Source organism: Vicugna pacos, chromosome 17, assembly GCF_048564905.1.
Source record: "Vicugna pacos chromosome 17, VicPac4, whole genome shotgun sequence".
Lineage (NCBI taxonomy): Eukaryota > Metazoa > Chordata > Mammalia > Artiodactyla > Camelidae > Vicugna > Vicugna pacos.
Genome location: NC_133003.1, coordinates 54749141 through 54772461, shown reverse-complemented (window position 1 = coordinate 54772461; position 23321 = coordinate 54749141). Strand labels below are relative to the sequence as shown.

Sequence of the window (23321 nt, the reverse complement as noted above, 5' to 3'; positions counted from 1 at the left end):
GCGGGTGGGGCTTGTCTTCCCCTGGACGCCCCTGCACGCTGTTCTGAGGTCAGGTAGCTGCCAGCTGCTGCCCTGCTGCAGCGACCCAACCGCTCCCCTATTGGAACCCAGATTGCCGCCAACTGTCTGTTATCACAAACTGCGCTGCAAGGAGACTCCTTGAGGCTGAATCTTGGCACACATCCTTTATTCTGTCCTCAGGGCAGCTTCCCAGAAATGGAATTTCTAGGTCAGGGGGCGTGTATTTTGGGGGGAGGGAGTGGGGAGCTGCACGTTTTTGAAATGTGTGTGTGTGCATTTCTGTTGTGTGTCTGGGCCCTGCTTGGAGGTCCATGCAGGTTCCCGAGCAAACCTGCCCTGTGACTTTGCACCAGGGTGTGCGTGCTTTCTCTCCACCCTCAGTCTCGGAGCTGCCCTCCTCTTCCCGGTAGCCAGGAAAATACAGGAGTGTCCCCCGACCCTGCGCCCCACCCTTCCCCCGGACACAGCACTGGAGGGTCTGCAGACCTCACCCTGCCCAGAGCTGGGCAGCTCTCCTCTGGCCTGAATCCCCTTGGTAACCAGGCTCAGGAGCCCAGCCACACTGGCCTGCAACGCAGGGAGAAGCCCATGTCACTGCAAGTCCAGGACCCCAGGCCCACATGGATGCAGGTGTTGAAGGAAGTCGTCCAGAATCTACATCTGCCTCTTGTTCATGGTTTGCATCGTCCTGACTGCACCCTCAGGCCGGCCCACCTGCATGGAGGCAGAGACACCTGCAACCAGCTCCAGGCTTCCCAGTTCTCATTCAGAAGCGAGAGCCCTCTCTGTTTCCTCCCCTTCCAGACTATGGCTTGGCTGCGCCATGATCGGACCAGCTGAGATCATGTACACTCTGAACCATCACTGCCTGAGGGCTGAGCAGCGGGAGTTTGGCCAAGTCCCCAAACCGCTGAGCCTCAGATTTATCGTCTGTAGACAGGACCGCACCGGCACCTGCCGAATCCAGCGTCAGGAGGGTTAAGTGGGCCACTGGAGGTACAGTCCCTTAGAACAGTGCCTGCACCACACACGTGTCTATTTGTCCATTCCTCAAGCACCTGAGTGTGTGTATCCGGGCACCTATCTCCTCTGGGGAGTCAGGAAGGCTGAGCAGAGACTGGAGGAATTGACCTCAGAGGGAGAGCAGTGTTCCAAGAGGAGTCGCCGGCTCCAAGGCCCCGACCAGCTGGTGTCCCAGGACATGCCCCCTTTTGCCCATCACGGCCCACCTGGACAGGTCGGGGGAGGGCAGCCTCCATGCAGCATGGAAGAAAGGATGACACAAAGGATTTAAAGATGATAATGCTGGATGTGAATTTAATTTCCAAATATAACATTTTCAAATATGTAAATGAATCTTGAGCTGGTATCTGCAAATATACGATTTTTACAGCAATGTAGGAGGTTTCATGCCTGCAAGGGGTAAACACAGTGCCTAATCGGGACTTCTTCCATGGCCGGGCCTCTGGGCTCTGGGTGTTGACGGCGGTGAGACCGGGCGGGGGCGCGGAGGCCGTTGCAGAGCGCCCTCTAGCGTCCGGCTGGAAGTCTGCAGGCCGCGTCGCCAGGCTGAATTAGGGTTCAGACCTGGCCAAGATAATGTCCCTGTACAATTCCAAATGAATTTAACTGAATGGCTGTTTTTAAAAAATGACCCTGTAACCATAAAGCCTCGAATGATCTACTTCCCTCAATGGCTGGCGGGTTAGTGTGGGGGCCCAGGCTCGGGTACGAGAGCGGTAGACGCAGAGGGAGGCTCCAGGTCAGGCACGTGAGGAGGGCGGGCCTGGGGGCCTGGCTGAGATCTTTGGGAGCCGGGGGCGGGGATCAGTGGGAGAGCAGGAGGGGCAGAACCAGAGCTGCATTTCCTAGAGGGTAGGTGATTAGGTTTATTTTATTTTTAACGGAGGTACTGGGGATGGAACCCAGGACCTCCTGCATGCTAAGCATGTGCTCTGCCCCTGAGCTGTGCCCTCCCCCACCTCAGAGCTGCATTTTTAAAAGCCTTTCTGGCTTCAGCCTGCAAAGGGGGTGGGAGGCGCAGGATGGCAATGACGGGCCAGCGGAGAGGAGTGGCAGCGTGGAGCACTGCTGGCAGTGGAGAGGGGCCGGTGGATGAAGCCATGTTTGGGAAGTAAAGTGCACAGGACTCGGTGATAGGACGGATGCAGGTGTGAGCGGTGGGCGGCGTCAGGAGGCCCTCCAAGGCCTGACTGCCGGAACTGGCGGGCAGGGGTCCCCCCCGGAGCCGCAGCAGGCCAGCTGGAGTTGGGGAGGCAGATGTAGGTGAGCCCACCTCCCAGTTTCCTGGGGAAGCGTCCTGCTTTATACCACTTGTTCTGGTGCCATTAGTAATTGTGCCCCCTTTCACTCTCAAAAGGGTCCTTGTTTTCCTCTGAATAATAATTAGAAGTAAATAAAATAAATCTGAATGCATGATGAGCAGACGGATGGATGAGGAGAAGCACTTCCTTACAGCAGCGGCCACCCTGCAAGCGTGTGGCCCTGAACCAGATCCTCTTGCCATAAAGAACTTAGCTGGAAAAATCAGCAAAGCATCGCAGGGCTGACCTCCGCGGGTTGCCGCTTGAGGTGCCCCTCCCCGGGGTCCACACCGAGGGGTTGGCTCGCCGTCCTAAGCTGTTTGATATCAAGCAGGGCCTCTCTACACTCTGAAAAATTGTGGAGGGCCTCCAAGAGCTTTGTGGCTGGGAGTTTTGTCTATCAGTATTTACATATTCAAAGTTAAGTATGCAAACTGTTAATTAAAACCAAAAGCACACATTCAGGCCGCAGTCAGAGCTATGATGTCGTCACATGTCGGGTCTGGAAAATTCCGCAGTGCACTCGTGACAGCACGTGTCTGAGAACCGCTTTGAGCTCGGGAAACCCCTCAAAGGGCCTCAGAAGCCCCGAGGGGCGAGGACCCCGATGTGAGAGCCCCTGGTCTGGGCCTGGCCGCCAAGACCGCCGGAAGGAAACAGGCAGCAGTGGAGTTGCACGTGCAGATGCCCAGGCTCGTTCCCCTGGATCCGCCTGGGGGCCCTTCCGTGCGCACGTGGGGACCTGTCAGACGGGCGCGGGATGCGCATTGGAGGTCGATCGCTTTCATAATTTGGAAACAAATTGAAAGAACTGTTTATATAACAGGATGCTGTACAGAAATACCAACACAGGAGGGTCCCCCCCACAAAACTGAATGAAAGAAGCAAGTTATAAAGAAAAGCTCAGTGTGAACCCAACTAATTCAAGCACACAAGACCGCGCTGCACGTCGTTTGCGGACGCGCGTGCGTGCGTGCGTGCGCCGCGCTGATAAACAAAATTCAAGGCGGCCGGAAAGTGGCGACTGGGAGTCGGGCAGAGTCAACCAGGGGGAGTATGCAGGGTTTCCTTGCCTCTGTGATGCTTAGCTCACACCGTGGGTTTTAAAACCTCCGTCCAGTGACTGTGAGGAGATGGAAAACTGGGGCGAGATGGGAGTGTGTCACCACCACCATCAACAGATTCTTCCTATTTGTGGGTATGGGAGGCGAGACTGCCAGCTGCCTACCTAACACCCATTTCTTTCTTTCTCCCTGATGTGTTGGGAGCAGCATGTGCCAGTTCAAAAAATGGAAAGAAAAGCCTGCATGTTCAGCCTCCCTTGCAGAGCGGTGGCCATATCAGCAATCTGCAGCCAAAAGGTACAAGCAAGAGTAATTAAGTGCAGCTTACGGGAAGGCCCCTCAGGCGGGAGACGTGACAAGGACAGCTCTGGCTTTCCTCCCCCCTCTCCTCCTTTCTCCTTCCCGCCCAGAACAGGCAGGACAGGACCCGTGGAGCTGCCGCCTCCAGCCTCACCCTTTGTCGGGGAAAAGCCAGCTCTCTCTCCTTAAGCACTTGGGTCCGGGCCGCGTCCGCTCAGGAGGGTGGCCCACGCCCCATGGCTCCCGGACACTGTCTCCCACCGCAGATGCAGAATGCAGGCGCCCGTCCCCTCGCTAATCCTCTTCTGTTCTTGGCATTTTCATAGTCCATGCTTCCAGCTTGTTGAGCCTGCTTTTCTTTTTTCCCTCCTCTTGGTGCCAAATAATGAAATTTCAGCATTTAGCCTTGAAAACTCTAAGCCTTTCTTACTGCTGGTAGAGAAATCTCAGCAAGATAAGAAGGAAAAAACGTTCCGCTTCCCCTACAGCTGCAAAAATACAGGCGCTCTTCGGAATCCAGAAGCTGGTCCTGATAAGGGGTGAATTGAGATGGTTCCCCCAAAAAGCAGGTATGTTCTCCTCAGCGTGGAGGCTGCTGAGCAACTGAGGTCCCATTCTACTTCCCATCAGTGTGAAGGGCTGTTGGCACAAAGCAGTCTTGTAAGATGGGGTGTCCTGCAAAGGGGCAATGGCCGCCCTCTCAAGACTGCAAAGCCCAGGACGGGGCTTGTGTGATCACTTCTGGACCGATGGTAATGTTTCACTTGGCCTCTGTTACTTTCTGGGAATTCTGGGTCACACACTGAGGTCGCTGCCACATGCGTGAAGGGAAAGTTGCTAAGACATTGTTAGATTCCTCGTCTGCACCAAGAATCCAGGATGCGTGTCTTATTTAAACCAAAACTGATCTATGGCTTTGCTCTGCTCGGGGCTTCCCGGTCTTCATCCTCCTGCCCGCTGCCCCTTCCTCTCAGCAGCACCCACTCACCCTTCAGGCTCGCCCAGAGTCTCCTTCCTGGGAGGACCCTGCCCCCAGGGGAGCTGCGCCTCCCTCTCCATTCCTGAGCCCCCAGCATCTCCCTGGTGTAACCCCCATCCTCACCCACACCAGACGGGGCTCATTCAGCCACGAGGGACAGGAGACCACCTCAGACAGGCTTGAGCACAAAAGGAGCTACACTGGCTCCTATGCCTGGGAACCCCGGCCAGACCACACTCAGGCACAGGTGGATCCAGGCGCTGGGACTATGATTCACTCCTGTGCTGTCTCCCTGTCTAGGTTCTGCTGTGGCTCAGAGATTCTGATGAGCTCATCCGGGGTGTCACATGCATCTCTGAGCCAATCACTGCAGCCTCTTGCGGGCTGGGCCTGTGGCCACCTATGAGCCGGAGGACGGAGGGGCCCTGAGGGTGCAGGAGAGCCAGGCCATGGAAGGGCAGGACCACTGTGCCCCGAGACTGTAATTGGTTTTCTCGTCTGCCTCTGTTCCAGACAGCCAAACACAGAGCCTGGCACAGAGCAGGTGCTCAGTAAGCGTCCGCGGGGGATGGGGGTGTGAGACGAGGCGCGGCCTGGGGAGGCCGCCTCGGATACTTCACCCTCAGATGGACGGGCGCAAGCCGGACACACCTGTCAGGGCCGGAAGTGCCCCGATCTGGGATTGCTGCAGCTTGTGAAAATTTTTTTTAAGCTGAAAAATCTAGAAACGTGTGTGAAATCTAACATGTGAATTCCAACAAGTAATGTTTTTCAATTTTTAGGCATTGTGCTGGGCCGTGGGCCACCTCTGCTTATGAAGAGGATGAGGCTCAGTGTTTGAAATCAGGAGGCGGGAAGAGCAGGAACATTACAGAAGGCCACCTTCCCAGGGGCCGCTGGACGACTCCATGAAAGTGCGTCACCCGCGCCAGTCGGAGCAGCCCGGGGGCAGCCCACGGCCCCCTCGGCCCCGAGGCACGAAGCCCAACCCAGGGAGGCCCGGCCCCGGGGAGGGCCGTGTCCTCTCAGCTGCTCTGCAATTTTCCTCTCAAATCGGCCTATCTTCCCCAGAATGTCATTCGACCCCAGCCGAGTGGAACTGATTTTGCATCCCAGGGCCTCCTGGGCGCCTAACGAGATCTTGAGTGGAGCCCAGCTTTAAATGCTCTTCACAGCAGGTGATTGGGTCTTGATTTGCTGGATGCGTTCAGCTGAGTCACCGTCTCTAAACAAGATTAGAAATAAAACGCCGGCCACGCTCGGATGGCCAGGGCAGCCTCGGGCCAATTACATGGGCCACTCCCTGCAGGCAGCCTGGGGACCCCCAGGAAGGTCCTGCTTAGAAGGAGGGTGGGCCACCCCCGAATGAGAAGCTGCTCAGGGCCAGGCCCTGCACAGGGTGGGCTGTGGGGCTTCTCAGAGGCCAAGGAGGCACAGGCAGAGCCACATTCTGGGGGGCCGATTGCGAGGGGCCTGCCCAGGTCACAGATGAGGAACCTGAACGGTCCACCTCCCAGATCCAGCTCTGCCATGAGCACCTGGGGCTCCCTGTCCCCCTGGGGAATCCTTCGGGGGTTCCTCTGCACCTCAGGCTGGCCATGGAGTGTCCAATGGCCCGAGTGACAAGGCTCAGAGCTCCTATCCTGTGGGAGGTGTCTCTGTGTCTGGGCAGCAGATACAGTGGTAGAGGCCAAGGGTCAAGTCCCGCCTCGCCCCATACAGCCGTGTGACCTCGTCCCCTCAGCTGCCCCATGGTAACAGGGGATCTTGGCAGTGAGCGAGCATTTAGCATGCTGCCTGAACCCAGATGGCATGGGTGTCAGCTCCTCCCCAGCACCCCGTTGGCTCTGTCCCGAAGCGGAGGTGAAGCTGCTGGAACCTGCAGGGAGGCCATGGACAGGAGGGGCAGCTGACGGGAGATTCCCAAGATCTGAGAACTGGGCCCACGAGACCCAGGAGATGAGGGGTGACCCGTGGGCCTGGGCCAGAGCCTGCCCTCCCTGTTTGTCTGAAATCAAACTAGCTGAGCACCGGCCACGTGTAGCAGCTCAAAGGACAGGGTTTCTTTCTGCTTCTGGGCACACGTTCAGGCAGTTCGTCCAAGAACGCTCGTGCTGGAGGCCCCTCAGGGACCCAGGCTGACACATCTTCCCAGCGTCACCGGTGCAGGACGGGTGCTTCCACCTGGAGGTGACATGAGCTGCATCTCATTGGCCAAAGTAAGTCACGTGATTCCCCGCTTCCTAGGTGGGTGGGGCGGTACAGTGCTGCACGTGTCCAGGAGAAGCGAGTCGGGGACGCCAGGCCACACACGTGCGCGTGACCTTCTAGGTGCTGCCTGGTTCCCTCTTGGTCCTGTTCTGAGTGGTGGAAGACTTGGCCTCATTCTCGGGGGCTCTCCGCCTGCTCCCAGGCGGAGACACCAGGGGGAGAAAAGATTTAGTGTCATCTGTTACGGACTGAATTGTGTCCCCCAAAACTCACGTGTTAAAGTTCTAACCCCCAGTCTCATGGAACCAAACTCGGGTCCGCACGCCCACGCGCAGTGACACCAACCTACTGACACCGGGCTGCGCTGAGGGAAGAGCAGCGTCAGGCACCAGGCAAGGGGTCCAGGCAGCTGGTGCTCAGAGGGCCCGAGCTCCCCGAAAGCTTTCAGGTAAAGGGTTTTAAAGACAGGCTGCGGGAGGGGGCGCCCCTGTGGGGCGTGTGATCAGCTCGTGGACATTCTTCTGATTGGCTGGTGGTGAGGTCATCGGGAGTCAACCCCACAAACCTTCTGGTTCCAGTCTGGGGTCTACGTGCTGGGGGGCAGCATGCAGTGAACTTCTTCCACCTGGTGGGGGTTTCAGTGTCTGCAAAGCAGCTCAAAGACGTGGCTCAGAATATCATCTACAGCCCTTGAGGAGGAACTAAAGGTCCTGGACTTCGTTTAGTGGCTAAACTATTGTTATTTTGTCTTGCTGACTGCTCTCCTTTCTCTCTGCATTTTCTCACTTCTCTCGTTAAATGTACTCTTTGGAACTTGGGGAAGCCTAGGAAAAGCTTCTGTATAGATAAGGGGCAGGTGGAGGACATGGGCAGGGGTCTATTCTGGAAAGACCCTGGAGCGTCCTGCCAGTTACACCAGGACCTCAGAACTTGACTGTCTTTGGACATGGGGCCTTTAAGGAGTGATCAAATTAAAGCAAGGCCGTTAGGGTGGACCCTAACCAGTCTGTGACCTGGGGACACAGGGACCCCGGGATGTGCACACAGAGGACCCAGCACACCAGGGAGAATGGCCTCGGGAGACACCAACCCTTGGTCTTGGACATCCAGCCTCCAGAACTGTGAGCTAATCATGTCTGCCGTCCAAGCTCCCGGTCTGTGACGGCTCTGTTAGAGCAGCTGGGCTAACCCACCGCGGTCAGGGCTCATGCCTGTCACCATGGAGACATCCAGTGCTCCTGGCCACAGGACCGCCTGTGGTGGCTGAGGACTCTGTGCCCTAAATCCACAAGGGTGCCATGGTCCCTGGAGCCTGGCCTCACCCCTGTCCTGGCCCCCAGTGCTCAGGGACACACGGACCCCACTCCCAAGGGAATTTGGACCTGTGTCTTCCCATAAGTCCCCGCTGCCTTCTGCAGCCACCAACATTTGGAGACAAAGTCAGGAGGTCATCCACTAGCCACAGGCTGCCCTCAGCAAGGAAGCCCAGGCCTAGACTCCCTCTGACCCTGGAGGGGTAAGAAGGCTGAAGTTCAGGAAGGAAAAAAGATTGGCGTCTCCAGATGTCTGCCTCCCTTAAGTGACCCCTTTGCGGGGGCACAGCAGGGTCTCTATGTTTCCGTCAGGATCAGGACCGCCGTCAGCAGGTAGTTTTTCTCTCGTGTACAAGGTGACTGTTGGTGGCAGTCCAGTCCTGGTACTGCAGTGCTATCATCATTGGGGGGGGGCGGGGCTTGTTTTGACTATTTGACCATCCTTGATGAATAGCTTCTCAGAGTCACCTCATCATCCAGGATGGCTGCTGGAGAGTCAGCCATCACATCGGCATTCCAGGAAGCAGGACGAGGAAAGGCAGGACAAACGAGCACATGTCCTAGCTAAGTCAGCTCCCTTTAAGCAGTCTGAGCTAAAGAAAGTCTCTCATACTCCTGCTAACACCCCACTGACCAGAACTGAGTCGCAGGAGGTACTGCAAAGGGGCAGGAATGTCACCTTCTATTGGTGCTTCACGGACACACAGAACATCCTGGTGTGGTTACCAAGGGAGGAAAAATGGATATCGGGCGGTAACCAGTCATCTGCTGCCCTGTGTCACCGATGAGGAAACGGAGGGTCAGAGAGCAGACATGACGTCCCAGGGTCCACAGCCGGTAAGCAGCTGGAGGAGACAGGACTGGAACTTGGGGCCATATGTGGCAGACTCATGATCACACCAAGGCTTCTAGAACATCCCCCTGACCCTGGCCACTTTTCTGCATGACGTCTGTTCCCACCCAGACCCAGCACACGGATGTGGTCCCAGCAGAACAGACGTGAGCAGAGCTTTTCAGAAAGATGGAAAATCTGAACAGCACGCTCACACAGAGCTGGTGAGGCTGTGCTGACAGGAGTTAAAACTGGAGCAGCCTCTTTGAAGGGTGTGTTGGTTCACATTAGGTTCAACTGTAAGAGAAAAATCCACAGTGGTTTAAAAAAGATAGACATTTCCTTCTCTCACATTCAACAAGTCATCTAAAGGAAGGAGTCTGGGGCTGTTCTGGACACACCAGTGTCAGGGACCAGGGCTCCTCCTCCTTTGTTGCCCCGCCATGAGGCTCCCATTCCAAGATCACCCAGTGATTCAAGATGGCTGCTACAACTCCGGCCATTACAGTCACATCCCAGGTAGTGGAGAGAACAGAGCCCATCCTGTCTCTTCAAGGAAGTTGCAAGCACGCTTACATCCCACTGGCCAGAACGTAGTCACATGGCCACACTGCCTGCAAGGAAGGCTGGGAAATATAGTATTTATTCCAGACAGCTGTATATCCAGCCAAAAATCAGGGATTCTGTGACAATGGAAGAAAAGGAGAACATGTATTGGAGGACAGCGATTAGCCTCTGCCGGAGACTGTGACACTAATTAAAACTAAGATTGTGTGCTCCAGCAATTCCACTCGCACGAGTTACCGAAAGCATATTTATAAGGATTTTGTTGTTGTGTTGTTTGTTGTTGCAAAATATATTAGGGGAAAAAAGTCCCTCCTGAGGGGACTGGTTAAATCCATGCCATGTGTCTGGAACGTATGCAGCTGGAGCAGCTCTCCCACCCGACGTGGGATGAGCCCGAGACCAGGCGTCAGCGAGGGAAACATGCTACGGAACATCCACGCTCCAGCCCGGGGTGCTGTGCGTGCACGTGCGCACTGGTGCTTCTGGAACTCCACTGCAGCCCCCTTCTCCAGCTGCCAAGACTCAGAGCTGGGCGGGTCGGCACAGGCGTGGGGCTACATGCGACTTCCCTCTCACGTTTCACCATCCCGGCGCTTCGCTGGGGCTTACCCCCACCTTCAGCTCATCACATCCAGCATGGCGAACATCCGTCCCGGGCACCCTGCCTTCTAAGGGGGCCCCCTCTGTGCCGAGCACCAAGCTAGAGACTGAAATCTGCCCCGCGGTCATTATGCTCCGTCAGCACCTGCCAGCTGTCCACACTGGCTGCGTCCTGATTAAGACAAAAATCCCCACACGGCAGGCCTTCTCACCCTCGCTCCACAGCTACTGAGATGGAGGAAGGAAGCATGAGGCCCAGGGAAAGGGTGGGACCGCCGGGTGGAGACACGGTGCTCAGAAGCCCCAGTTCTCCCCACTCCTGGCTCCCCACTCAGACAGGGCCCCCGGCAGGGATGCGGGGTCCGATCTCTCTCCACCTCCCCAGTAGCCGGTCAGGAGCAAATGCAGGAGCCCTGAGCCTCCCAGGGCGCAGCCCGCAGGGTGGTCACCCTGGCCCTCGGGTCCCAGCTCCAGGCTCCCCGCACCTCCACGTCAACACTGTCTGCTCCTTCTGCTCCTTTTCCTTTTTATTAGAAAATAGATAAAGAAAATGTACACACTTCAGCCCACCCGGCAGTGGGCTTTGGGGAGGGGGCGAGCCAGACCAGTCCTTGGGGCCCAGGCTGCAGAGAGGGGCCCTCGGCCAGCGGAGCCAGACCCGGCCCTGGGACATGAGAGTCTGGGCCAAGTCACCTAGCAGGGCAAGGGCCGGTGGGAGGGGAGGCGGCCCCCAGCTGGAGCAGGGGTGGCCGAGGGCAGAACAGGCCCACACAGGGCTCCTGCCCACACTCGGTCCTATCCCCTTGTCCTCCTCTGCCGGGCGCTCAGCGCTCCTGGGCCCCCCACCAGCCCGTCCTCCGCTGGCCCCAGTAGACCCTCAGGCCGGGGCAGCCACACTAGGCATTGATAGCCTTCCAGCGCTCGCTGTCCGTGCTGTTGATGCTGCCAGCATGGCAGGGCATGGAAGCCACGTCGTCCAGGTAGGCCACCCCACTGGCCGAGTCGAACTGCGTGCTGGCAGCCCCTGCCGTCTCCAGGCCCTCCCGCCGGGCCACAGCGTAGGGCTGGGGCAGGTGCATGTCTGGTTCCTCAGTCTCATCTACTTGGCATTTGTAGGAGAAGAGGATCTTGGGCTCTGAGCTGGTGGTGAGAGAGGGGCAGGGAGCCCTGCTGTGTGAAACATGGCAGGAAACATGCTAACAGCTGCCTAATGTCCACCTTGAGAGGTCCCCGTTGGTGCTGGGACTCTGGAGTCCAAAGGGACTTGTTTGGAACCGGCCCTCACGTTCTGGGCTGTGGGATCCCAGGGAGCAACTGCTCTCTCACTGGACGGCAGGTGGAAGGGGTCCAACCCGGGGAATGGTGGGCCCGAAACAGCACCTGTCCAGAGGTCTGGGAAGACAGTGGCCCTGACCTCAGCCCAGCTCTCAGGCCTGCCGTCCTCAGGGTGACTCTGGCGGGGAGAGCTCCACTTCTGATTTACAAAAAGGAGCCAGAGGCCCGGGAGATAAGTGGTGGGCAGGAGATCATGTGCACCGGGGTCGGGGATCCAACCCAGCCCTTCTCACTGCACTCCAAGGCCCTCCCCCAGCCCACCCAGACCTGGCAGGCAGGGGAGGGTGGGTAGAGGCAAAACGCCCGCGTCCACCACACCCGAGACCGGGGTCCAACCTCAACCCCATCTCACACACACGCCTCCAAACACAGTGCACAAAAATGCACCCCACACTCAAACACACACTGGACCCCCCAACCCTGCTCCCCTCTCCAGCGCCCCCGGAGAATACAAGCTTTGGGGGCTCTGAGCTTTGTGCGTGGGGTCGCATAACACCCAGCAGAGCAGGTGCTGGGGGGCGGCTGCTCGCCCAGGGGCAGGCTGGTCTCCCTTTAGATGAAAAGTGCAGGGCAGGTCAGCAGGCACGGCCACTCTCTCGTGGGAACAGAGCATGTGCCTATGTAGGTTGTGTGTATAACGCATGTATGTATACACACGTGCTTACGTGTATATACATGAGCATGTGTGTATGCACATCTGTGTGGATATACATCTATATGAACAAATACACATCTGTATGGGAGTGATGTACGAATTCATGTGTGTGTACCTGCATGTGTGTATGTGCACATATATATGTATGTGCATTTAAGTGTGTATCTGTGTACATATAGGTATATGTATATGTGTGTATCCATGTGTACATGAGCGTGTCTGCATGGGCGCTTGTGTGTGCGCACGTGTCTGTTCACGCGCACGTGCATGTACACACAGGCTGTCTCTGCTCCCGCCCAGCCTGACCGGCCCCGGGATGCTGCAGCGGCGGCTGCGCATGCGCAGGCGGCAGAAGGCGCCCGACAGCAGCCACACGGGGGCGCCCGCGGCGGGAGGCGGAGGCGGCCAAGCGCCAGCGCGACCTGGACCCACAGCCCGTGGCTCCCCAGTCCCGAGCGTCGCGGGGGGACTCACCCGAAGAAACCCCGCAGGAAGGCCACGTAGATGAGGGGCGCGAAGAAGCTGAAGTAGAGGAAGGTGGTGGCGTCCACGCAGCTGCGGGGAGGGCGGGGGGCGGGTCAGGGCGGCGAGGCTGAGCGACGCCGCCCCCCCACCAGCGGCCCCGCCCGCGGCCCACGTACCAGAGCCCCTCGATGACGCCGGCGCACAGCAGCGCGCTGCCCAGCCCCTGCAGCAGGTTGAGCAGCGCCAGGATGCCCGCGTACACGTAGAAGCTCCTCCGCGCTGCGGGGGGGGCGGGGGGCGCCGTGAGGCCCTGCCCGGTGTCGCCCACCCGGGCCCAGCTGGCCCCCTCCCCCGCCCGGCCGCGGCTGTCGGCCCCAGGCCACCCCCGGGCCAACAGCCCGCCCTGTGCCCCGCCCCGCGCCCCTTCCGGTGCCCAGACGCTCACAGGGCAGGGAGATGCGCTCCTTCAGCGGGGTCTTGGGGAGCACGACCACCAGAGAGTAGACCTGCGGAGACACGCGGCGCTGACCAGGACGCAGGGGAGCTCCAGCCCGGGGCCAAGCCCACTAGCAGGGCAGCCGGGCCCTGTCCCACGGCTCCGGCCACCTGCAGCTCACCAGGAAGAAGAAGCAGGAGCTGACCAGCCAGAACTGGCGGCCGCCGTGCCCGTAAATGTTGAAGTCCTCGGCCGAGAGGTGGGCGTCGGGGTACAGGATCTCCAGCGTGCCCTGCAGCGGGCAGGGGAGGGTCTTACTGGCTCCTCCTGCCACCTGGGCTCCCCACCGCACCAAGTCCCACTCCCACCTGACCCTCCGTTCCCTGCCCTCCCCCTCCCCCAGCTCGTCCTCAGCCGAGAGGTGGGCATTCGGTTACCGGATCTCCAGCGTGCCCTACAGTGGGCAGGGGAGGGCCCCGCTCCCACCTGGCCCTCCATTCGCTGCCCGTCCCCAGCTCCAGCACCCAGAACAGGGGGGCTGAGGGGCAGCCCACAGTCTAGGAAAGGGGGCTCCGGATGCAGGGCTTTCAGCGTAGCTTGCAGACCCTCGCGCTCCCTGCGCGGGCTGGGCTGCTTGCTGAAACAGCAGGTTTGCGCTACTGAGTCGGAACTGGGGAGGCCCAGAACCTGCGAGGTTAACCAGCAGCCAGGCGATTCCTTAGCTGCATTCAGCTGAAGATACTGCACCTGATAAGCACTCAGCCCTGACCCTGAGCCAGAAGTTAGTCGATGCCCAGCCCCCGGTGCCCCCGGGGCTGCCCTGTCCCACCTGCGTACCTGGGTGACTGAGTAGGCCAGTGACAGCACCGTGGTGATGGCCAGCACCCGCTTGATGCTTGACTTGCTCTCCAGGTGACCTGGAAGAAACGTGCTGCTCAGTTGGCAGGAGCCAGCCCAGCTGACCTTGGCAGGATGGCCCCCAGCCAGGGAGGGGCAGGGAGCACCGGCCCCAGCAGCAGACGCACCAAAGGCAAGGCCCAGGATGACCACGCTCAGCTCGATGGCCAACAGGAAGAAGCGGGTAATCTCCCACAGGATCTAGACACAGAGCAGGCAGAGGGTCAGCCCGGGGCCTGTCGCCCCGCCCCACCACCCAGAACCCGGGTGGCAGGCCTGGCCCCACCTTATCAGCAACAGTCGCAGCATCCGAGGTGCTGACCGTCATGGACACCACGGCCCGGGCAATGCCCACCAGCGCCACCACGAACACCTGGTGAGCAAGAGAGAGGCTAGGGTGGGGCTTCTGGGCCTGCTCACCACACCCTGCGTCTGCAGGAGACCTTGACTCCTCAGGAAGGATGGATGCAGGGAGGATGCAGGTGTGGCAGAGTGCCTGTGCTTGGCAGCTGTCAGCCTGGTACGCATCCCCTTCCTCTGGTAACAGCCTCATTCCTTCTCCCATTGCTCCCCCATAACATGGGGGGGGTGCTGGCCCCACCACTGCTGCTTCAGGGACTGGCCTGTGACCCAGGGCTGGACACAGCATATTCGAATCCTCTGGTTTGGGGATGGCGTGAGACCCCAGGGAGTCCAGTGCAAGCCATACCCAGGACGTGAAGCTCAGCCGCTGGGAAAGGAGGCTGCGGGGAGGGGAGGGCAGAGACTGCCAGAGACGGGGCCTGAGAGACGCCAGGCCAGCAGGGAGACAGACAGCACCCCGTGACCCCGCCGTGCCTGACGCCTGGGACTTGTCAGTTTCTGTCAGTACTTCCTCTCTGGCTTCTCTGAGCTTAAGTTCAGGTTTCTGACACACAAAACCAAAGGGCCCAGACTTGTACACTCTGTTCTTCGTGCCTTGAAAACTGTGTCCAGCCTCAGGGAGGCTGACAGCACTCAGGTCACATGCCCACCGTGTGCCAGGCCCCTCGGGGCTGGAGCTCTGTGTGGGCATCACACCGAGGGGCACTGAGGCACAGAGAGGCCAAGCCACTGGCCCAAGGTCATTCAGCACAGCCGGGTGTCAGAATGCAGTGGGCATTTCCCCACCGAGCATCTGTTCCCCTTTTCTCGAGTGAGGCTTCCCTAGTTTTCCTCCTGGGACCACCATCCCCCTCAGTTCATATGGTCTGGCTGAGCTGACCCCACCCTCCCAACTCCAAAGTGCCCCTTTCCCTGGCAGTCACAGTGACTGGCTCGGGGATGAACAGGGGCTCCAAGGTGGGCCACTCAGAGGGAATTCCAGGCCTGCACTGCACCACCAGGAAAGAGGTGCTCTTCTGCTGGAGTTGGCGGGGAGGCAGGATGTTAGCTCAGGCTGCTCTTTTCTGCCTTTGATACCATCGGGGGAACCTTCATCTGAGATAAGGCCAGAGAACAGAGATGCAGAGACAGAGTCCTAATGACATTAATCCTCTGGATCCAGCCATACCTGAAGCTGGTTTTTCATTACAGAAGCAGTTTATCATTCCCTTTTTTGCTCAAGCCACTTGGAGTTGGGTGTTCTGTTGAACTGGAATGAACTCACCAGGATATAGAAGGTGATGAAGATGGGGCTAGAGGTGACTCGAATCTTGGCCCGGGCAAACGGAAGCTTCCAGAGCAGGAAGATGAAGAAGAGCACATTGGGGATGAGCAGCAGAAGGTCCCAATACCGGACCCTAGCAGGTGGGTACAGAAGGCAGCTCACTGGTGAGGTTGCGTCTGCCCCCGCCCTACCCGTCTCTCTCTCTCTCTTTCTCTCTCTCTCACACACACGCATGCGGACCCAGGAAGTCTCCCTCCCACAGCCAGCCCGCCTCACCTCGAGGTGCCGATGTCCTCGTAGAGCAGCAGCAGGCAGCCGTGCGGCACGCTGATGTTGGGCGCCAGGGGCGGGGGCAACGCTGTGCTCCCATTGGGCCCAGCCTCCTCCAGGATGCCCATCCCGCCAGCAGCCAGCCCTGCAGGGTGAGAGCCACCACGTCAGCGGCACAGGGGCCGTGTGGCCTGGGCCTCTGGGTCTCGGGCTCGCCACCCAGCATGCGGGAGGTGGGTGTGGGGTCCCCACACGTCACAACTCACTCAGCCGACAGGGGCCAGTCCTTTGTCTTGGACTCTGTCTCGTGACCCCAAACAATAAAGGCCGTCCTCAATGACTGAGCAGTCTGCGTGCCAGGCACAGCAGCACGCGCTACTGGGCACTGCCCAGCTGGTGCCTCCAGTCCTGGGGGCAGGGTTGAGGCGCCGGGTTCAGGGGGCCTGACCTCCTTGTGCTCGCTGGAACGGGGTTAAGGACAGGGTCCGCCGTGGGAGGCGGTGGAGGCCTAGGAACCGTGCACACCCCAGGGGGACCTTCGGCCCTGCCCGCCTCTGCTGCCACCTAGAAAGGCAGACACAAGTGGAGGGGACACTGCCCCGTGCCCGGAGGAGGCACGGGACATTTCCAAGTGGAGGGGAGGCAGAAAGGCTGGGTCTTCAAGGTGACTGAGAATGAGAGGTCAGGAGTCCAGCCTGGAGGACAGGAGAGCTGGGGTTGGGGCCCTGGGGCCACGGGGTCCTCAGGGCAGTGGCAGAGGAGTGGGGCCGCACTGACTGACAGCAGCAGCCTGTCTGCGGGGAGCTCGGGGCCAAGCAGCAGGACGTAACACATGCTGGCATTTAAAACTGTGAACAGACTGGGCCTCGTAACCCGGCGCCCCCACTTCCAGGCACGGTCATGACAGCCCCGGGCGCGGATCAGCCCAAGCGTCACCGTCAGCAGAACACCCACACCGATGGTGGCATCGCGGGAACAGTGGAGCACTGCCCAGAAACAAAAAGATCGAGCCCTGCATGGGGGTGACATGGAGGGCCTGGCAGCCAGGATGGCGAGCCGGGGCAGGCCAGGTGTGGACGTGCAGTCCGAGCCCAGCAGAGACCGGGGAGGGCGGAGGGCACACCGGCTCCAGTTCCGGGGGCCTGGGGAGTGCACGTGCCGCAGTTCGTGGGGCCACATACCTATGATTCCAGCCCTTTTCTGTGTGGGTTTTACAAAATGAAAAGATGGGTTCCATTCCCACACTGAGAGCAGGGGTCTCCTGTTCAGCCAGGGGCAGCCCCACCCTTCCTGGCAGAAGGGACCTGCAGCAGGACCCAGGCCCCCGCTGCCACTGCCACCCCCCCAAACCCCCCAACAGCAGCAGGCCCAAGGCGGGAGCCACGGGGGCCACAGGACAGCTCCACTCGTGGCCGGGCTGGGGAATGTCAGTGCCTCAGAAAGGGTGGGGCGACTCCCAGGCAGGTGGACAGAGACCTGGGGCCTCAGAACCCTCCACCCTTCTCTGCAACAGGCCTCTGCCTGGCTCTGGGATCACGTCCCCAACGGCACACCAACGACAGAAAGTATTAAACAGGAGAACCTACACCTGACACAGTTGGGTCCAAGGGAAGAAGCTGGCCTCTGTCCGGTTCCCTCACTCAGGCTTTTCTACCAGCGCTGACCTTGCCGAGCTCTGGCTGTGAGCCAGGACAGGTCCAGATGCCGGGACACACCTGCCCTCTCGGGGCCTCCATTCCCTGAGGGGAGGATGACAGCCAGCACCAACACCCATACTTAGAAAGCAAACCTCTAGAGGTAAGTGCGAAAGAGAAAACAGGAGTGGGACAGAATTCCATTGGCTGGAATATGGATGTGATGGTGGGAGCAACAGCAGCTACCTTGGACCACGAGACACAAGCCCACACTGAGGATGACAGAGCGGTAACAGAGAAGGTGTCTGGGTTCCAGGCTCATCCCGGACAGCTTACACACAGACAGTCGTGCAGCAGACAGAAGTAATCTTCTACCCTGATATCCTGGCCTTTGTTTCATCAGGGCCAGGTTGTCAGACAAGGTGACACTTGAAAGGAGATCTAAATAACTGAATGGAGCCGAACTGGGGAAATCTGAACAGAGACCATCTCAGGGTGAAGAGAGCAGTGAAGGCAAAGGCCATGGGGCAGAAACAGTCTGGGCTTGTTGAAAGGGCAAAAAGCAGCCTGGAAGAGACGAGGAAGGGGGCGGGGCAGGTCAGCCCAGGACGCCTGACCACTGGCACTGGCACCGCGGTCTCAGTCAGTGCAGTGTGAATGTGGGGGGACGGGGCGCCACTCCCACACAGAGGGGCTGCCGTGGAGAGCACACTGAAGCAGGGAGAGTGGAGGCAGGGAGGCCGAGGAGTGCCAGGCCAGTGTGGACAGTGACTGGTGGTGGCAGTGGGAATGGAGGGGAGGGACCTGGGATCCCTTGGGGAGGAGGGGACAGTGGGATGGGTGGACAGACACATGCAGGGGTGGGGAAGGGCAGGGAGCCTCTGGGTGCTCTGCTGTGGCGAGGCTGGCACTGCGGATGGTGTCCCCGCACCACTGCCCTCTGCCTTGCTAACAAGGTGCTCCTTTGTTGCAGGACCCTCCTTGGTGCCCTGTGTTCAGGCAGGGGCCCCTCCCCAGTGCCAGCTGAGTCTCAGTTACAGTAAGCCAGCAATTTTGGGGGGAGAGGGGCGTGGAGCAGCACCGGGCACCTCAGCAGGGTGCAGGGTGCCCATCTGACACAGAGACGGGGTCCAGGCTGCCAGATGCCCTGCAGCATGTGGACAGCCCTCCCCTTCCCCAGCAGGGCCCCCGCTCTCCTCCCTGTCACTGGTTCAGGCAAGCATGTGGGGTGCCATGGGGTGGGGGGGGTCTCCTGAGAAAAGGCAGACACCCTCAAGGACTAAGGCCTCTCCTCTGCACCTCTGTGTGGCTGCTGATGTGCAATGCCCAAACGGTGGCCTCCTGCACCCCTGCTGACCACCCACCACCCTGGGCAGGATGCTCACAGCTTCCAGTGGCCTGAGACAGTGACTGAGAAGTGACCGTGAGTTGTGAGACAGATTACACGGCCCCATCCTCCGCTCCCCACTCTGTGGAGCAAACTGCTGGTCCCAGCAGCCCAGCAGTGGCTCTGGTCAAGGCCTGAGTCTCAAGCAGCCCCGGCAGGAACAGAGCTGGGGTACAGGCCAAGCAGTCAAGAGGAAGCCAGAGAAGCCAGTGTGGATGAGTGGGGTCAGGGGTTAGGGGGTCTTCTCTTCGCTTCACCTGTCCAGCACCCCACTTTCCTGTGGGGGAACCTCAGCACACCCAGTCTCCAACCACAAGGTTTGGGTACAGCTGACTCCACCCCTCCACGACTCCAGGGAATGTGCACATTGGAGTCCCACATGGAAATAAAGCCAACACAGAGGAACACAGGTGAGAGACAGATGGAAATAGATCCTGGAAGTAGCTCCTCCCAGAGCCCCTGGATCCAGCCACACCTGAAGTCAGCATCCACCCCACTCCACCCCACCCCACCCCCAGGCCAGATTTTTCAGTTATAAAATCTAACAAATTCCCTTTTCTGCTCAAGCCAGTTTGACTCGGAGCTGGGCAGACCTTGGTTGTGCTTCTGGCTCTGCCAAGTACTTCATGTGACCTTGGGTGAGTCATTTCCCCTCCCTGAATGGCACAGGAAAATAACACCTACCTAACAAGGTTGCTGTAAGGCTCAAACAAGACCAGGGAAGTGCGTGGTCTACAAAAGGACACAGGCACAAAGGTAACTGCTGCTTTTCTTCCCAGAAGAGGGTCTGTGGGGCTGGGGGTAGGATTTGGTTCATGGGGGTCCAAGCCCACTTGCTCTAGAGTCTGAGGTGAGGAAGGAGTGTCAGCGGCTCTCCCTTCGCCAGACCCCTGCTAATTCCATAATAACAGCAGAGAGCACTGATGCTCACGGGCCCTGCCACCCTGAGAGAGCGGTACTTAAATCATCGCCCTGAACAGAGCCCAGGGCTGGGCAGCCACCTGCCAGGCCTGCAGCCCAGGCCCCTAACTGGCAACTTGCCAGGGGCCCTCCTCAGGCCTCAGTTTCTCCACCTGTAGCTGGGGGCCTGGGGCTGGGTCCAGAGTCACGTGCTGGTAACAGCACGTTTAGGGGGGACAGGGTCAGGTGTGGGGCTGAGGGTTCACATCCCTGAGGCCCTCCCCACTGGCACTGCTGCTCTGTGGGCCCCCAGACCACACACTGCAGCGGCACCAGAATTGCCACTGTGTGTCAAGGCTTGTAAAATAACGGAAGCAGTGAGAAAAATACCACAGCACCCCCTTCCCGTGTGCAGACAGGGCCCAGGGCTTTCCCCAGGTAGCCTACTGAGCCGCCACACCGGCCCGCGAGAGAGGGCACTGTTACTGCCCCATATGCTGGAGGGAGAAGCGGCTGGGAGGGGTTAGGTCTGTGGCTCCATATTCTCCCTGGACCACAGGTGAGCTCCTGGCCTTGTGGGCAGAAGCCCGGGCAGTGACAAAGTAAGGGGTCTGCAGGCTCAGGGAGGAGGGGACAGTGGGAGGGCAGGCTGAGGGCAGGGGAGGAAGGCGGGAAGCCCAGGCCACAGGGACGGGAAGGGGATTCTCAGAGGGGGAGTTCCTGGGATGCCGAGTGTCCTGGGGCAGCCCCAGGCCTACCTCCAGGACCAGGGAAACTGGGGCAGACTGTTTCCTCCACCTGGGAGGGACTCTCCCGACCTCACTAACATTCCAGAGGCCACCTTCCCACCCACTGCCCACAGTGGGGCCTCCACCTCCCTCCCTCTGTCCAGCCTGCAGGCAGGATGCCAACTTGGCTAGGATCATGCGTGCTGGACCCGTGCAAGCCCCTTGACAAGGAGGGCCTTCCCCTCTCTGGGCGTCTGCTTTCTGGTCTCTCATCTGTGCAGTGGGGCTGACCACGCCTGGCCCAGCCACTGGCCGGGGAACCTGGGGTAAACAGACAGCCCTGAGCCGAGGAGGGCCTGCTGCTGAAGCACCCCTCAGTGCTTCCGGCGTGAGCTGGTTGATGAGCCTGAAAACTCTGGAACCAAAACAGGATGAGGAAGCCTCCCTAGGTCAGAGGCTAACCCCTTATCCTTCAGCCCTAGGGATAGGGGGAGAGGGACACTGCCAGAAGCCCCCAGGGGGAAGGCCAGCCGTGGGCCCTCCCCTGGGCCTTCAAGGCCCAACCTGATCTGCCCCCTGCCTGCTGCCCTGCTGATGCCCTTCCACTCTGCATCTCATCTTTCATCTTGTTCAAGCTACTGTGCTATTTCTACCTCAGGGCCTTTGTGCCTGCTCTTCCCCAGCCTTGTCTCACCATTCAGGCCACTTCCTCCGAGGAGCCCTCCTTGACCACCTCTGTGTGTGTTTGAAGGGGTCCTCGCTGTGTGTTTGTGTTTGTGGGCTGTCTGGCCCAGGCGTGCTCATGACCCAGTCTCCTGGAACCACAAACTGTTGGGAGTGGACAGATGAATGTTCCGCAGAATGCAGCCGAGCCCTTCTGGTGAGTGGGGAACCCCACAGACCCTTCCGTCCTGCTCAGCGAGGTCAGGTCACTCTGCGCTCCCCTTCCCAGTGTCCCCCCACCCCCACCCCCTTGGGCCCCGCGGAGGCGGAGGCGGAGGCGGCCTGTAGATGGGGCTCGGGCCACTCGCAGGGACGTCTTCCTGCACAACCTCAAGCGCAGAGTCCGCAAGCCCGGCCGACCCAGGACACCGGGACACCAGGACCCCGGCCCTCGGCGCCCCCAGCCTGCATCTGGGCGGGAGGGTCGCTTCGGGCTGCAGGAGCGGGCAGGCGGGTCGAGGGTTCCCGGGATCCGCTCCCGCAGCTGGAGCAAGAGGGAGGGTCCCCTCCTTACCTGAGGCCCCGGCCGCCCATCCGCCGCCGGGCGCGGACCCCGCAAGGCCGCGGGACTCGGACTCCAGCGCCCGGGCCGGGCAGGGGATCGTCGCGCAAGAGGCGCCCGCGGCCGTCCCCCGCAGACGGGGCGGGCAGGGAGGGAGACGCGGTCGGGCCCGACTCCGCGCGGCCGTTCCCGGCAGCAGCGACCCGGAAGGCTGGCGAGTCCTTTTCGTTCCGCCAAAACTGCAAAACAGCCACCGTCCCTACTCGCGGCGCGCAGGCCCGCCCCCAGCCCGCAGCGACCTATAGGAAGGGGGCAACGCCGAAAAGAGGGCGCTCGCAGCGTGAGGGGCCAATCAGATGCCCAGGGGGCGGGGCTGCCCGCCGACTTCTTAAAGGGACATCGCGCGGGCAGCGCAGAGACGGAAAGCGGCAGTCTCACCCGGAAGGGGGTCAGACGAGGGCCGAGGCTGGGGACGCCTACCTTTCCGTGTCCGCGGCTGTCCGCCACCAGCTCGGCCCCTCCGTCCTCACTACCGCCGCTGGCAGGCGAGCGCCCGGGTAGTAGCCTCCGCTGCGGCCGCAGGCCTGGTGACCTCTGGTCCGGGGGACAAGCCCCGCCCCGGCGCGTACGCCGTGCACCTGCCCACGCGGCCGCGGCCACGGCCACGGCCACAGCGGTGCTGCGCACCCTCCGCCTCGCGGCAGCCCTGCAGGGTGGCTGTCATTCGTCGCATTTCACGGAGGAGGAACGTGAGGCTAGGACGTTAAGCACTTGCTTAAAGCCACACGACCAAGAAGTGACAAAACCCAGACACGGAGGTTTGACCCGCCTTCTCTCATCTCCTAGTAAAACGTATCTCCAGGCAGCCTCCTCCGGGAAACCTTCCCGGATTGCCCTTCCTTGCCCTCCCAGCGTCTCCGCTGTGTTCACTCTTCCCTGCCTCGGTCCTGTACAGTCTGGCTGCTCCTGCCTCTCCGTCCTTGTCCCTCCCATACACTCCTTTCTCGGTGCTCAAGTCACACTGCTCTCTGTCTCTTTTTCTTGAATGCACCAAGCTGATTCCTGCCTGCAGGTCTGCACCTGTCTCTGCCTCCCTGGCGCCTGTCACGTGGCCCCCTCCTACTTGACACCCTAGCCAAAGTAGCTGTTCAGTCTGTCACATGAAGCCCTTTGATTTCTTTCCCAGTGTTACCCAAAATCTGGGTTGACTTCTTGGTAGGTGTAAGCCAAAAGATGCAACCAAGGCAAAGAGCTGGAGAAGGATGGATTTATTACTTGCCAGCAAGTAAGGAGAACACCAGGGACCTTTCAAAAGCAGTGCCTCCTCGAACAGCACAACTGGGGAAGTTTTAAGCTACATGCATATTCGTGAGGGGGCTTGGGAAGTCTACAGTCTGAGCTTTGGTTGACTGAAGTCACTAGGGTCAGAAAGGTCAACATTGTCCAGTCTTAGATTCCATGTGATCTGGTCGTTGAGGCTTCAGGCTGATCTTTACCACTGAAACGTAACCGGAGTCTTTACAGCTGATAGATTATCTTTCTACTGTTATT

At 59.7% G+C, this 23321-nt stretch overlaps 1 protein-coding gene and 1 long non-coding RNA gene across 4 annotated transcripts in view; one reads left to right on the top strand and one right to left on the bottom strand.

Moving 5' to 3' along the window:
• Positions 1-6877, top strand: part of LOC140686841 (uncharacterized) — a 37202-nt gene extending 30325 nt beyond the window's left edge. Inside the window, exons 2-3 of the long non-coding RNA XR_012060825.1 lie at positions 5471-5866; positions 6779-6877. This is a non-coding gene — a long non-coding RNA (uncharacterized lncRNA). The remainder of the gene's footprint in view (positions 1-5470; positions 5867-6778) is intronic.
• Positions 6878-10720: 3843 nt separating this feature from the next.
• TPRA1 (transmembrane protein adipocyte associated 1) lies at positions 10721-22774 on the bottom strand. Of its 3 annotated transcripts, none has more exons than XM_072942011.1 (13): positions 22251-22774; positions 21783-22009; positions 17483-17635; positions 15903-16041; positions 15627-15759; positions 14286-14372; positions 14128-14200; positions 13940-14019; positions 13284-13394; positions 13112-13172; positions 12843-12945; positions 12676-12756; positions 10721-11351 (listed from the first exon to the last, which is right to left on the bottom strand). In XM_072942011.1, exons 4-13 carry the CDS (start codon positions 16022-16024, stop codon positions 11108-11110), a joined length of 1095 nt encoding a protein of 364 aa, XP_072798112.1. In that variant the 5' UTR covers positions 16025-16041; positions 17483-17635; positions 21783-22009; positions 22251-22774; the 3' UTR covers positions 10721-11107. The 3 variants fall into 3 exon arrangements, with proteins under 3 accessions (XP_072798112.1, XP_072798111.1, XP_072798110.1); XM_072942010.1 differs by lacking the exon at positions 17483-17635 and adding an exon at positions 16163-16460; XM_072942009.1 differs by lacking the exon at positions 17483-17635 and having other exon boundaries at positions 22251-22405.
• Between the last annotated feature and the right edge of the window lie 547 nt (positions 22775-23321).

What these genes read in the sequence shown, in the direction of transcription:
- TPRA1 (XM_072942011.1), bottom strand. Translation starts at nt 16,024, where the DNA reads ATGGGCATCCTGGAGGAGGCTGGGCCCAATGGGAGCACAGCGTTGCCC. An exon ending in CTGCGACTGTTGCTGATAAG is followed by an intron (nt 14,201 to 14,285) that starts GTGGGGCCAGGC and finishes CTCTGTGTCTAG; the next exon opens with ATCCTGTGGGAGATTACCCG. An exon ending in TTCCTGCGGGGTTTCTTCGG is followed by an intron (nt 11,352 to 12,675) that starts GTGAGTCCCCCC and finishes TCTCACCACCAG; the next exon opens with CTCAGAGCCCAAGATCCTCT.